Raw genomic sequence first — 15,538 nt, forward strand, 5'->3', positions numbered from 1 at the left:
CGAATTGAAAAGGAATGCCGGGTCGTCATTCCATCGCCACAATGTGGACTCTAGAGGTTTGCAGTGTTTTTGTACATCTGGAAATGATGCAATCTAAAATAAAAGTTGAAGAATCAAGTATGAAAATAAGAAAAAAATGCCTAATTTATCATTCCCATTAATTTTACGCAACTTCGTTCGTTCGTTTCGTGTATCTCTGTTAGACTCAGATGTACAACAAAAGATAATTTGTTATGATGGATAGTTTATACATTTTCAGAAAATATGTATTGATTTTTGTAATGTTTCCATTTTTGAGAGTGAGAGCTAACATCTAATCCAACCATTCGGGTCATTACTATTACTTTGGAATTTTGCTCGAATGCTTTTAGCGTACCTTTTGATAAGCTACAACTTTGCCATTTTTGAAGATTTTTCATTTCCGAAAACATTAGTATATTTGTTAAATATACCCCACCATTTTTTTTTTTTGACCTTCTTTGGTTTTTAATGCATCTCATCATTCCGCTAGTTCGGTGTAAAGCAAAGAAAATCGAATTTGAGTTTTTTTTTAACATAGTGTTTCAAAATGTATAAAACAAATCTAGAAAAATATGTGCGCTAGAAAGCTTGTATATTAAGCAACAATAAAAAAATAAAATCATATTTAAGTTATATAAAATGGCGCCATAAATTGACCTCAAAGATCAATACCAAAAACGGAAAAGATAGTAAACAAATTTACTTAAAAGTAGTCGTTTACAGAACTGAAAAAAAAGAAATGTTATAGCGTGTTAAAACAGCCGACAAAATGACCGTTGTTTGGAATCTGGTGTTAATAACTAGGTGTTAATTTATCATACAACTAGATTCGAATTCATAACTTCAAACGTGAGTGTGAATCTTTTTGTTTAAAAAATTACTGAAAAACAAAATGTTAATACAATTTGTACAAAACAGAAGCCAGGTTTTAGCAATAACGAAAGGTTGTATTGATCTCCTAGTGCTAACTACTGATAGCATCGTTCATATTTTCTTTCAATGATGAGCTCAATATAAACTCGCGTTATTTCTCGTGTTAATCGTGATATTTTTATCTTTCTGTTTCAGCTCACCAAAATCGAGTTGTTCTTAAGGATATTAGTGCAGAGTATGGCCCCTTCGTTCGATGACCCTTGGAGTCAACAATCGGAAATTTACCTACCGTGTTATCTTTTCTCCAACATAACCTAAGCGCATGGAGGATATCCTATAGAAATCAACTGTACCTTCTAAGCTACTAAAAAGAGAACTATACTGAAAGAATTTTCCTGGTTATACGGTCACTGGGTGTTTGTGAGTAGAAACACTTGTTCTTCGTGGTATCGGTTGTAGCGCAGGGCTGAACGATTGAGGAACTAAAGCACAACCCTTCAAATCGGGGCAACATGTACGACGACGACGAGGAGGAAAGCTTCGGTGGTTCGATCGATATCGATCACCACCATCATCACCATCACCACCATCACCACCATACGGATGATTACTCCGCAATGGATGAGGACCCGGACGACAAAGATGATACGAAACGGTAAGGATCACGGATAGCTCTTGGTGGTAACATAATGAACAGGTTGTAAAAGGCCGTTGTTTGGTTGTTTTGTTGTAGAAAATCCCGCAATCTTAGCGAGAAGAAGCGCCGTGACCAGTTCAACCTACTGGTCAACGAGCTCAGCTCGATGGTGTCATCCAATAGTCGAAAGATGGACAAATCGACCGTGCTGAAGTCGACGATCGCATTCCTGAAGAGCCATAACGAGATCGCGGTCCGATCGCGTGTCCACGAGATCCAAACCGACTGGAAGCCGTCGTTTCTGTCCAACGAGGAGTTCACTCATCTCATCCTGGAGGCACTGGACGGGTTTATCATCGTATTTTCGTCGACCGGGCGAGTATTCTACGCGTCTGAAAGTATTACCTCGCTGCTCGGGCACCTACCGGTACGATACATTAGAGGGTGGTTAGAGGGTACAAGATTAATTTGACTCGGTACTCCGCTTTCAGAGTGACCTGCTAAACATGACCGTTTACGATATGGTGTACGAGGACGATCAAAACGACCTGTACAACATTCTTCTGAACCCGACGACGGTGGTGGACCCTCTGCAGACGGGCATCAGCAGGGAGAACCAGGTTACCTTCTCGTGCTACATCAAGCGGGGGACTGTCGACTATCGGACGGATGTGTCGTACGAGAACGTCCAGTTCACGGGCTATTTCCGTGAGTTTCAACCGCAAGGAGCATCCGGAGCATAAGCTGTGGTTGGTAAACTGTAACGCTCATCCTGTCTGGCCTTGTGTTCCGTTTTAGGAAGCGATGTCGAGACGGAATCGCTCATGACGACATCCCGCTTTAGCGGCTACACGAGTGACGCCGACTCGCGGCTCGTGTTCGTCGGCACCGGGCGTCTGCAGACGCCCCAGCTGATCCGCGAAATGTCCATCGTGGACAACACGAAAAGTGAGTTCACCTCTCGGCACAGCCTCGAGTGGAAGTTCCTGTTCCTCGACCACCGTGCGCCACCCATCATCGGCTACCTCCCGTTTGAAGTGCTGGGAACTTCCGGGTATGACTATTATCATTTTGACGATCTGGAAAAGGTGGTGGCTTGTCATGAAGCATGTAAGCTCTCACGCGGCGCAAACTCACACGCTCTCGGGCGCCCCGACTAGCTCGACACTAACGCGTTTCCTTTTTTCCTTGTTCCTGGTTTGTTGTTATTGTTGTTATACTCGTTCTGCGCAGTGATGCAGAAAGGCGAGGGAACGTCGTGCTACTACCGGTTTCTTACCAAAGGCCAGCAGTGGATCTGGCTGCAGACGCGCTTCTACATTACCTACCACCAGTGGAACTCGAAGCCGGAGTTCGTCGTGTGTACGCACCGGGTGGTGAGTTACGCGGACGTGATGAAGCAGATGCGCAACCAGACGGCGGGCGATGGTAAGTTCTCCGAGGACGCGGACAGTATCAGTGTGCACGGGACGGAACGGAAGCTGCAGCAGTCGTCCTCGCAGAGTTTGCTCGCGACTTCACCGTGGAGTTCGAAGAGCTCCCGTACATCCCGGGTCGCAGCGACTCCTTGCGTCTCACCCACCGGTCTGTCGAACCGGGGACGCCATCGGTACAACACCTACCACGGTCCGGGGTCGGATTCGGCCACTTCCATCTCCACGGAATCTCACACCAGCCGACAGTCGCTTGTCACACAACATTCCGTGAGTTTGTCTGTCATTCTGCAGGGTGCATGACGCTTTTTTGCAGTAAATTTAAACAAATTATTTCTCATGTTTGTGTACGAGGGATAAGTTAGTAGTGACATGAAACAAGAAAGCAATCAGTCAGCCGCCATAATTTTATTAAGGGCCTGAGCACGTATAAAGGATTTTGCCCATTCGGAAAATGTGGCGAAAATGGGTTTCTTACGCATGAGATAAGTTTAAACTCATCCATTGTGATGTAAAGAATCGTAAAGTCTGACTAGTGACTCCTCAAGGTATCGTTAAACTTTGATACCGTGTCAATAAACTCCGATGTAGATTACGCATCAAATACAAAAAAAACACCTGGATTTTTATCTGACAGTTTTCTGTGGAAAGGACTATAAGTATTAAAGTGATTGAAAAAAGCTAATAGCTGACGGGCCGAATTTAGTCTTCGGGCCGGATTTTGACGACCCTTGCCCTGATGAATTCAGCGGTAACCTAATGGGGTAATTTATTTTATCGAACTAACAGTAGCCTCTATACTTCTACATGTGACGCAAGATATAAGGACGGTGGCCGAGTGATTGCTCTCTTAGTAGAACATTGTTATATTTACTATTCTCTTGTCATTATTCTCTGATACTCAACACAATATTTTTTCCAATTAGGTTAGTTTTATCTGAATAATGTGAAGGAAACATTAGGAATAATTTGTTTAAATTTACTGCTAACATTCGTCATGCGCCCTGTAGTTCTCTTTGTTTGCGCTTTGTTATAACGATCTTTTTCATTTTAGCGCTCCCGGATGCGTACCAGTACCTTCCCGTCGAAAGTTTCCTCACACGGTAGCCAGCAGGATCGGCAAGGAGCCACTCATTTTCTACTCCAAAATCAGCAGCAGCTGCAGCAGCACCAACAGCAGCAGCAGCAGCAACTTCACCACCAACAACATCACCAAGAACAACAACAGCAGCATCAGCAGTTACAGCAAAATCAGATGCAGCAGCAACAGCAGCAACTACATCAGCAGCAGACGCATCTCCACCAACAGCAGACACAGTTGCAGCACCAACAGATGCAAGCACACCATCAGCAGCAGCACCTACATCATCAACATCTCCAGCAGCAACAACAGCAGCAGCAGCAACAGCAGCAACAACAGCAGCAAAGTCATCAACGTCCACATCCTTCGCAAGCGCCGCATGCTTCGATGGTACAAAACCCTTCCGAAACTGATGGATACGGGTCTCAGCTGCAAGGTCAGCAACAGCAACATCCACATTCCCTCCACCAACACCACCACCAGCAGCAGCAGCATCATCACCATCAGCAGCAGCAGCAGCAACAACAGCAGCAGCAACAGCAGCCAATACAAGCCACTCTAGCGGCAACCCCGTCCACGACTACGATACGAGCGTCGGCCACGATCATCACCCCACCAGTGACGCAGATCATCAGTGCGACCGGGTTCATCGAAACGCAGCAGTATTTGACGGCCATCCCGGTGCAGCCGGTGGCCAGCTTTTCCGAGACGGCGCCCGGTATGCTTTCCCCGCTGCAGTCCACGTCGCCTCACGGGACGTTCTCGGCCGTCGCTGCACACCATTCGGCCGTGGCGGGCGCCGGTGGCGTCGTGCTGACACCCTGCCAGAATCAGGTGCAGGATCAGCTGCAGCGCAAGCACGAGGAGCTGCAGCACCTGATCATCCAGCAGCAGGAGGAGCTGAGGCGTGTGCAGGAACAATTGCTGATGGCACGGTACGGCTTGCTGCCGTCGATCGTATCGCTCCCGTTCCCGCCGGCCCCTAGCAATGGAGCAGGGCCGAGCCATGGACCACCGGAGCGCAGTACTCCGTTCCTGCAGCATCATCAGACGGCGCAAGGGGCAGCGTTTCATCATCATCATCACCACTACCACCCATCGGCGTCGGGTGGGCAAACACAGCAGCCACCTAGTCACCCGGGAGTGGTTCATGCACAACAACCACAGGCTCAGCAGCAGCAGCAGCAGCAACCGTCCCAAGGGCAGCAACAGCAAGATCAGCAACTATTATCGGTTCCTCCCGACCAGAAACCTATCATTCATTCCGATTCCGAGCAGCTTAACTTCACCGACCCCGGCCAAGGGAAGCTGTCCGAGTCGGGTGATATGGTATCGTATATGCAGCTCACACCGGTTCCTATACACCATCTGCAACAGCATCAGCAGCAGCAGCAACATCACCGGCACCATCATCCCTCCAGCCAATCGTCGGCATCAACTACACCCGCCTCATCCGCCCTGAACCAGCCGCAGCATCAGCTGATGCAAATGGGCGCCACGCCGGGCGATGGCTCGGAAACATCGGGCAGCAACATGAGCAACAGCATGGGACTGCTGCAGTATCAGATGGCTCCCGAGCAGGCACAGATTCTCTTCACCTCGGGCATGGAACAACAGCAGGGGCAGGCACAGCAGCAACCACCGAGCCAACAGCAACAGCCACCACCACAACCACCACAACCCCCTTCGCAACACCAAGGAGCGGGGAGTTCCGATGCCGGATCCCGAACGCAAGGTAGTGAGATGTAGAGAATGTCAGGGAGAAGATAATGGTGGAATTTCGATCCTGAGTCTTGTAGTGATAACAGATTTCAACCAAAAGTAAAAATGGGCCTAGGATTGAGCTTAGCTTATTAGAGGTAAGAACCTCCCACAGGAAGGAATGCCTACCAAGGGACCTCAGAAGAGGATGCTTCTGAACCAAACCAACCTACACCCACATGTACATAGCGAACGTAAACGTTTTTCATCCACCAAAGAGGGGTATTTTGAAGGATAGCCATAGATGGTAGTGTTTATACGACGATGAAACAATTATAAGCCATTGTAAAAATAAAGTAGTGCAAGAGAAGGAATAACCAAGAGGAACACGGGGAACACGGTTTCAGGAAGGTGAAACGTTGCTCCATCGAGCAGGTAGTCGTTAAGGAAGTGGTGATAATCGAATAACGTACGGTAGACATTGGATGGTCGCAGCCATTGGAGGGCTAAGGAGAGCGGACCTGTTTGAAACAAGAGGCTGGGAAGCGAAACGATTTTTGCTATGCACTTTATATAATTATTTTGTACTTGTAAAAGCTAGGGACCGATCAATTACTGGTAAGAGCAGCATTTTTTAAATGTAGGAACAGTACCAGAAAGAGAGATCTATCGAGATAGAATAAGTGGTTAGTAAAAAAATTAGTGGAATAAAAAATATCAAAGGGATCCTAAGGATGCTGAAAGTGTCGCATTTTATTTATTATGGTTTCGACAAAAACAATTAAAAGATTTTTCTAGTTTTAGTTTCAGGTTTCATTAATTTAAAATGTTGTCTCTAATTTATTCACCAATTTTTGCTCACTTTGCTTTTAATTTATCTCACCTGAAGGACCTTATTTTCTCACTTTAAATTCGTTTCGTTCATTTTATACCTTTAGCCGTCTTGCTAGATTACTTTATTACGATTATATTTTTTCATCTTTTATCCTTTATTTCTTAGGTTTTGGTTCTTGTTCTTCTGTATCTCAAGTGTTTTTGTTTTCTCTTAATGTTTAAGGGGGAAAAATATCGTATTTGTCCTCTGTAGAGTCCAATAAGATTGTTTGACGCTTGATGTACTGCTTTTTCATTACGTTCTTTTTTCCCAATGAGACTAGTCAATGACTTCGGATAGCAAAACAGTAAAACAGTAAATGCGCTTCCAACAGTAATAACAGCAATTTCACTTATTATCAATTTTTCAGGCGTCTATTCAGGATACAGAAGCAGTATTTACCTTTTCGGGGTTTCTCTATCCTGTTTGTATTTCTCCAAAAGTTCCTTTCTTCTGAAAAATTATCTCAATATTTTCTCATGGTTCACTTTAAGGGTTTGGTTGGAAATATATAAGTATCTCACTGCTGGTATTTTTGAAATCGTTTTCTTGCAATCTTAAAAAAACCCTCATTGTGTATTTACTCATCAGTTTTTGAGAATATAATAACTTTAAACAATTTCGTCCACTTCAAACATTTGCAACGTATAACACCAAACGGTTGGGGATTCGAATGGTTAAAATGAATGTCCGTACGACGCTCAAAGTTAGGCTATTCGATTAGCGCTCACCCGTAACACCAGATCAACTGTGGCATTTGAGATGGATTCGATTCCGTGCTCGTCCGACCATTACAAGCTGATAACATTATCAAATCCTAGGAGGCACGACTAGGGACTGTGATTTTTCTATATTGTTTGTTTTTGAATAAAAGGCATTAAAATGATTCATGGAATACTTCACCTGATATCGATAATCAATAGTCTTGAGAGGTACGTATTAAGTTTGGTGATTTGAAGCTCTGTTCAAACGAGTGCAGACCGTTCGAACGCAATTTTTGTGTACACAGATTACACGGCCACCCGGATGGCGAATAAGTTAACCCGAAAAGGAAATCCAATCGCAATCGGTCGGCGTTGACCTTGCACTCGGATTCGCTTGACCGGGCTGGCAATTGGGCGAATCGTAGCATGGCGGAATTTGAACGACAGAAATAAAGAAGAGGGCGAGCAACAGCCGCCATCCTGAATTTGGGACAGATCGAAGAAAGTGGCTGCGCAGTTGTAATCGTTATCAAAACAGAGGAATTGAAATAATAATGAACGTCAAAATAGCCACCGTGGTGTTTGGCTGACGCCGCGATTGGATTGGATGATCCTTGTTTTTTGTTTTACCCTCTTGTTTGTTTGTTGATAGTGTTTTTTATTTTGCACATGTAGTTCTTATCGAAAACGCGTGATCATCAAGGTAACGGATTTCTCTGGACATTACAAAGGGTCTTAAAACAAGTACGAGTTATAGGTTATATATAAAACAAAACATTAACAATTGTACCTTAAAAGTCTATCTAAAGCACCTTTCCGATGTGGTTGTACTGTCAAAGGCTCGGCTTCACTCCCTAGAGCTTCTTGAACGCATTCTGCAGCACCTCGAACTCGTTGTGGATGTTGCGCATCAGGTTGCTGATCTGCGGCACCGAGTCGAGAATTTCGATGCTCTGCGTGTACGGATCGTACCGGACGCCGAACGGGCGCGGGATCGTGTTAGCGTAGTTGATCATCTTCTGGATCGCGTCCTCGAAGCTGTCCGACACGAAGTACACCGGCTGGTACTCGGTGATCGGGTACTTCTGCTCGCACGTCTTGGCCGGGTCGAACTCGCGCAGCTCGGGCTTGTCGGTGAGGCAGTACTGTAGCTCCCCGAACGACGACAGCAACCCAGCACCGTACGCCTTCACGGCACCGTTCTGACGGCAGAGCCCATACTCGACCGTGAACCAGAAGCACTGCATCGGGGAAGAAAAACGGTAGATTAGTTTCGGAAATCACAGGCAGAGGTCTAGAGGTACCTACCGTTGCCAGCTTCTCGACGAACTCGTCCGGAGCACCGAGCGATGCCAACCCGATCTCCTGCGAGAACTGCGCAAACGATGGGTCGGCAAAGAGGGGCGCATGGCCGAGCAGCTCGTGGCAAACGTCTGGCTCCGGCGTGTACAGTGGCTTGCTCGGGTGGCGGATGTACTGCGTCGAGTGGAACACCCGGAAGGCCAACCCGGCGAGGAAGTCGCGCGATGAAAGCAAACCGGCGACCGGCCGCAGCGTGAACCCGGTGCAGTCCTTCAGGAAGTTCGACACGTCCTCCAGCTGTGGGATGTTGTCCTCGCGATAACCACAGTTCTCGATCAGCAACGGAAACACGTGGTTGTGCTCGCGGCATGCGTGCGTCGGGTAGAGCTTGGTCAGGTTGCGGAACACCGCACGCCACGTTTCGATCTCCTCCGCGGTGTAATCGACGTGCGGCAACGGTTGGCCATGCTTGTAGTTGAAGGCGATATCGGCGAAGTACTTGCGCCGCTCGCGATACGTCTGATCGGTGAAGCCGGGATGATCCGAGTCCAGCTCGGCACCGTAGGAGAGGATCTGGTTGGCAAACCGGTCGAGGTCTCGGATGCGCCGCGGGAACCAGGGCACCGTAGCTGTTGAGCGTAATTCGCTGCCATCAATAACTTCCTCTCAGCGGATCATTTCAAACAAAACTTACCTTCGTTGTCCTTGTAGTCCCGGGAAATGATATTGAAGTAGTTACTCCGCTCACGGATCGCCTCGATGGCCGCCCCCAGCGTACCACCCTTTCCATCGCACTCCACCATAAACTCATACCCCGGGCCACGAGTGGACGAGCGTGACTCGATGTGCAGCAGGTTCACCCGATGCTCATCGAAAATCTTCAGCATCTTCGCCAGAGCGCCCGCCTCCTCCATCTCGGGCGAGAAGATGATGCACACGTTCTTGGCCTCGGCCCCATCGTGTCCTTCCATGATGTACGAGCCACCTTCCTTCAGGGTGGGCTGTGTGCGGTGAACGAACGTGAAGTGAAAGCGATTAGAGAGCGTTAGCGGAACGAAGCGGCACGGAACTTGGACGGGATGGTGGTCAACGCTAGTGAACGGATGATTTCGAACTGATCGCGACACGCTTCAACTGGTGGCGCTTTTATATGACACCCCTTCCCAGCGCGGAATTAGATCGCGGCGCAAATACCAGGGATTTCCCGCCACCCTTTGGGCAAACGGAAGCGAGCCCCGGCTTCGCGGTACTGTGGATGGGGTTTCCGTCTTTTTCCCATTATTTATGTATTCATTTTTTCCTTCTCTTTATTCTACCCTCCGAGTGGTGCCTTCAATCTGTGGCCGGGCGGCATGATGAAACATTTACCAAAGATTGCCTAAAGATCGCGCTGATGTCGGGGGAACCGATCGGACGAATGACCCGATCGGGATGTTCTCGATGTACTTGTTTCGGAAGGAGAATCAAAACAGAAATCCACCATGAAGTGAAGGACAGACCACGGGGTGGACTTATCGGTAGTAGTTCATACTGAACAAAGCACAGCTGTTCGGCTGCTTCCGTGAGCGCAAAACCGGTTTACATTCATCATAAACCGTTGACATTGACGGGTGATTGCACCTCATTATTTGTTGCAACAATTGTCTCTGCTGCCGGTCTTTCGATCCGTTATGTTTATGCAGTTGTATGTGCAAAGGACAAAGTTCAGTTACCATCTCTCCATCTCGTGTAAAGGAGTGGAACGGAAAATAAACAAACGGTTCTAGTTCAAAACAGTGAAATCGAGTAATATTCTTTTTCAATTAAACTGCCCAGTTCTTTGTGGTTTTTTCAAACATCGATTTTTTTTCTCCAAAAAGTAGTATTACAATCCAAAATCGAGCCCTCAAGCTTATCAAACGCTACAAAACAATCGTTATCGGTATACGCTCGACGCCAAACAAAACCCGACAAAATGATACGAGAGCATGAATTGATAATGTTATCAGGATCACGCTATTTGTAGTAGTTATGTTTATTATTCTAAACTTTTCTAGAGCAGTAAAAAGATAAAAAAAACGGGTCTATTTTAAACTTTTACGCAAATTGTTGTGCAGAAAAAAGGATTACGCTATCAAAATGGTTGGACCGGATGGAAAAGACGATGAACATTGCGTTTTGACAAACAGCGCAACGTTCCCTCGCTGTCACTAACTCGTTCAACTACTACTGAAAATAGCCCCTTTGGAAACTATTTCAAAACATGATGTTCTATGTGTTTAGTGTTCTAGTGTGTTTTTAGTGATCGCAATTTATTTCGTCGTTCATCTACTTAGGTTCGAAATTATCTGATACCACACAATGTAGCTTTATTCGGAGCCTATTTTAAAATGTTATACATTTTTTCGTACCTGGTGATGCCAAAAAAGTGTCCTGAGATATAACTATAACTCCATTTTCATTTGGCACCAAACACCATACATCGAACGTTTGCAAACTGAGATTGCACAGGTCTGTAAAATGCTTTTACTAAAACAAAACCCAAGCAATACATACCCCTTGCGAATCCTGACGACCTAACATGTTGGCTAGAAAGTATCAAAACGTTCGAGTGTGGCTTTGAGGTGACTGATCCTTTGGATTACGTAACTCGCACTAAGCGCTTTATAAACGGAATACCGAAACAAATCACTAACACGTTACTCGCTCTTGGGAAGTGATTTCAGTTAGGCACAAGCTTGGTAGTACCGTTTCAAACGATCACCCTGCAAGCGGTATACTGACTGAGTTCGGATTGACCGGAGTAGCATTTAAATCAAGCCGGCCACAAAACCGATAGCGCGACACACACGAAGAATGATCGAGATCAGGCGGTCTTTGGTGGTGTGCGCATTAGATCCCGTCCCACAAGGGGCTCGATGATCGGCGTAATGGCGTCAGAGCCCGGCCGAATCGATCACTCTGAAACTGGGCAATCGACGACGCTGATAAGCCAGCCTCCTTTGGCCACGTCAAATCGTCACCACGGGGCTTCGATCGAGCTGCAATGCGGAGCTCTCATTACATTTGACGCTGTCGAAGAACGGGGTCTAGAAAAAAGGTAGCCCTACTCTCATGAAACGATCGATAGTACTGTATGGGCGAGCGGTCACTGACACTAATTGGCTCGAAAGCGTCACTTGTCGGGTCGTAGTTCATCGGTAGCAACCAGTATTAGGACGTGACAGATTGGCCCTTGATGGGCACAGTTTTAAATCATCGTTGTAAAAGATTCTTATTCTTCCTGCGCAGCAACTACGAGGCATCAATTATTAATTTCTTTTGCGATCCTTTAGCAACCGACCATTTAATGGATGAGATGGCGCACGTGCTCTTCAGCGTGAACAGATAGTAACATGATTTTGTTTGAAAAGTGTGCTACGGAAGGGTGGATCCTCCTTAAGGTAGCCTGCCTGAGAGTGACGTGCTGTCGGAAGCTTGTGTTTTGAGCAGCTTGTGTGCTTCGACGGAAGCATCCTTTTCCTTGTTTACTCGTAACTTGTGATGATTGTTTTTGCTCCAAGTTAGTGCCTGCGCTGTTTATGCAAACGGTGAATAATAGATTTTGTTTATTTCGTAACAAACATACATAGTTTTCTAATAACACGACTGTTATCTGATACGCGTAGAACTGTTTTGCAACGGTTAGTAAATACTATGAACAATTTGATAGGAAATACCATTTTAGGTCGTGAAAAACCATATGGTTGAGTGATTGAGTTTTAAACACGCTTTTTATTTTGAAACATTGTACATTTTTGGAAGAAATATTTTCCGAGCATGCTGGTTTACATTCTCTCATTATGTTACTGCACGGGAAACATAAAATATTCGCGTTCAAGGAAATCTGCCTCTTGATGTTATTCAGGGAAAATTGTAATTTAAATCAACTCAAGCGAAACATGAGCCTGTTTTGGTGCCCTACTAGGTAAGAACTAGAACCTTGTCAGATTCTTCATTCAAACGTTATATTCTAAGGCTGTTAGGTGCTATCTGATAAATATTCGCTATAATAAATCTTACTTCTTACCTTGTCAGATTCTCCATTCAAACGATACATTCTAGAGTTGTTTGGTGCTATTTGAAGAATATTCGCGCTAGTAAATCTTCTCTTTACTTTAACACAACATACACAAACACTAACACTATTTCTTCTAATAGAGCGTCAAAAGTCTAAAACCACGTCCGTACCACAGGAAAGCACACGTAGAACTGATGACACCATCCCATCGGATCCCGGTTCCAGCTCACTCGCCTGGTCGAAAACCCGATTGGAACAAGTGAAGGGGAAACGGGTAATGAAAAATAATGGATTGCTCGCGCGCCAGATAGTAACAAGATAAGTAGAGATGGAGCTCTGAGCGTTAGAAAAACAACAACAGAAAACATCCAAATGCATTGCTGCACCATTAGCAGGGTTGCCAGAGTAGAGATGAAACGTAGAATGGTAGTTAAACCTGTTCTCTTAATGAAGCTTAGCACGTGCACTCGGCCAGGTGTGTAACGATTGATATTCTGTAGTATGTTGTTTGATTGCGTTGGAATTTCTTTAAAATATTCAAATTCAAAACATTCCCCACGTGTCGTTACCTACGTTACTATAGTTACGCTCATTACGTTATGCATCTGCACTGGGCTTTGGTTTGTGTATTCGCTGCGTAACGGCACCCTTCGTTACTCGGCGTTACAATAGATCTGTGTGGGTAACGGTAGAAAAGGAAGTTGCGATTTTCTCTCAGCACGAATGGAAAAACTCTCCTGGAAAATATACCCTCCGAACCGTTGTTTTTCACGGAACCGGGTGGTTCATTTGTAGCTTTGTTGACATGAAGTGAACGCGCCGCCGAGGACTTCGGTCAATGAATTTGGTTTTGCGCGACGGTGTCCGCCAGAGCTTCGTGATCCGAATCGGTCATGGAAACCAGCAACAGCAGCTAAATCGATCTGCATCCGCAGTAGTCGGTTCAGTTCCCGTTGGAAAGTCGTTACGAGATGACGCGTCTGGTAGCGTGCGGTAGCATTCCGAGAGTAGAACTACTATTATTATTATTGTGATGAGACTGTCATGCAGTGGAGTGATTTTGTGAAAAACTTTATGGTAATTTAGCATCATCTCCTGTTATTAGTGAATTTTGTTATTTTTCGTGGATAAAAACACGTTGGTCAGAGCATGTGGATATTTTCAAATTTCTTTTTAAAAATAATATCCATATGCGTGTATGATCGTGGAGCATTAATTTTTTATTTCGCTTCCCGAAAGAAAACAATCAAAAGCGACGGGCGGAGGGGTAGAAAAATTCGACGCACGCAAAAGAAATGAAAAGCATCATCTCGCTCGTTACAAAAACCATCAACGTTTCTTCCCAGTGGAGTTGGTTTCGGACCATAACGATTTTCACCGGTGAAGGTGTGCTTTTCTTTACTTCGTAGTGTTCGTTCGTTACTGGAGGGTCGCTGTGTGGTTGTGTGCGCCGGGCTGTAGCCGAAATACTCGAACCGAAAGGACATCATTCCCGAAGCCGGAAGCCGGCAGTACGCGATTCGTTCATTCATTCTCTACCCCCCCTCCCCCCCTCCCCGCATGTTTGCTTCATTCCTCACCCCTTTTCCGCGCCGGTGTGCGGTAGGGAGAAAAAGTTTTTCCACCACCAAACAGCGAACAAACAGAACAGAACAAGCCAAACATCCGACGTGGGCGGAGGAAGTGCTTGTGTGGAACACACGCGAACGGAAGGGCAGCTCGATTCGGTATTTACAAGGCGCAAGTGGGTGAGAGTGGGTGGTCGGAAAATGGGCCACGGACGGGGCGGAAATGGTTGACCTTTGCTGCCCGCGAGTGTGACGGTCGTGGAATTGCCTGTGCCGGAAGCTGTGTGAAAATTTGTACCGGGAGGGAAAACCTCTGGTGCGCCTGGAGATAGAGAGTGTGTGAGAGAGAGAAAGAGAGAGAATGGAAAAAAGACAAACCAATGGCTTTGGCAAATGTGCGTTTACGTAGATCAAAGTAGGATGTGATTGCAATTTGACATCAGTGTCTCGTTAACCGTGAATCGGGTTGATGTTGGAGGATTTTATTTTGCTTCTGCCACATTTATATTACATCTCAAATAGGACCTATGGTGTTCATTTTAAATGGCAGCCTTTAAGTGCTGCTTTCGTGTGTATGAAACGATAGGCCAGAGTACGAAACTGGAAAAAAGAAAACAGGATTGTTCCTAGCGAATCGGACAGGAAACTCATTTCGATTCGGGATGTGCTTCTAGAAGTATATAAACGCGACCCTAACCGAGCGATGTTCCACCCCAACCGTATTTCTCGGACCAAATACTGTACCCAAAGTGTGTGTGTCTGTGTGAGTTAAACTTATAATCAAGTCGTCTAAGCCTTCACCTTGCCTCCGGGCCATTTCGAACGAAAATTTTCCTGTCGAGACAGCCGGAAAAGCGTTATCCTTCCGGCACTTTCCATCCTGCCGGGATAGCACCGGGGGGATGGGAAAATTAAATAAATTCCCTCCAACCGACGATGGGAGTGAGGGAAGGGAGGGTTTATCGCAGTCTCTACCATTTCCGATGCCATCCGGAAGTGCATGAATTTTTGAACTTGCAGTTGAAGGATTTTCCACCATGCCTGCAGGATTCAAATTTTTCCTTTTTTTCTCGCATTCTTTTTTTCTAACAGAGTTAAAAACGAACGAAATCCAGGCGCAGAATAAAGTTCAAATACACGACGAATGAAACTGTTTGCGTGGGAAGCGTATTTGCAAAGCCTCTATCGAAGTAGGCATGGGTGTATGTGCCGTGTGTGGTCGGTCGATGGCTTCCATCGTTAGTGTGCTCTAAACATCCCGTAGGTTCGTTTTCCGCCTATCGCTGAGAAAAAAAAAACCGACAG

At 45.9% G+C, this 15,538-nt stretch overlaps 2 protein-coding genes across 4 annotated transcripts; one reads left to right on the top strand and one right to left on the bottom strand.

The window, feature by feature from the left end:
* The first annotated feature begins 1,129 nt into the window (after window positions 1-1,129).
* Window positions 1,130-6,468, top strand: LOC131266228 (circadian locomoter output cycles protein kaput). Its single transcript, XM_058268650.1, has 6 exons — window positions 1,130-1,549; window positions 1,628-1,958; window positions 2,023-2,239; window positions 2,330-2,641; window positions 2,765-3,234; window positions 4,019-6,468. Exons 1-6 carry the CDS (start codon window positions 1,407-1,409, stop codon window positions 5,792-5,794), a joined length of 3,249 nt encoding a protein of 1,082 aa, XP_058124633.1. The 5' UTR covers window positions 1,130-1,406; the 3' UTR covers window positions 5,795-6,468.
* Window positions 6,469-8,051: 1,583 nt separating this feature from the next.
* LOC131266229 (protein henna) lies at window positions 8,052-12,851 on the bottom strand. 3 transcript variants are annotated; one of them, XM_058268651.1, is made up of 4 exons: window positions 12,675-12,851; window positions 9,321-9,627; window positions 8,633-9,255; window positions 8,052-8,565 (listed from the first exon to the last, which is right to left on the bottom strand). In XM_058268651.1, the coding sequence occupies exons 1-4, from the start codon at window positions 12,702-12,704 to the stop codon at window positions 8,179-8,181; spliced, it is 1,347 nt and encodes a 448-aa protein (XP_058124634.1). In that variant the 5' UTR covers window positions 12,705-12,851; the 3' UTR covers window positions 8,052-8,178. The 3 variants fall into 3 exon arrangements, with proteins under 3 accessions (XP_058124634.1, XP_058124636.1, XP_058124635.1); XM_058268653.1 differs by lacking the exon at window positions 12,675-12,851 and adding an exon at window positions 12,587-12,656; XM_058268652.1 differs by lacking the exon at window positions 12,675-12,851 and adding an exon at window positions 11,162-11,356.
* Between the last annotated feature and the right edge of the window lie 2,687 nt (window positions 12,852-15,538).

This window comes from Anopheles coustani, chromosome 2 (assembly GCF_943734705.1).
Source record: "Anopheles coustani chromosome 2, idAnoCousDA_361_x.2, whole genome shotgun sequence".
Taxonomy (NCBI): domain Eukaryota; kingdom Metazoa; phylum Arthropoda; class Insecta; order Diptera; family Culicidae; genus Anopheles; species Anopheles coustani.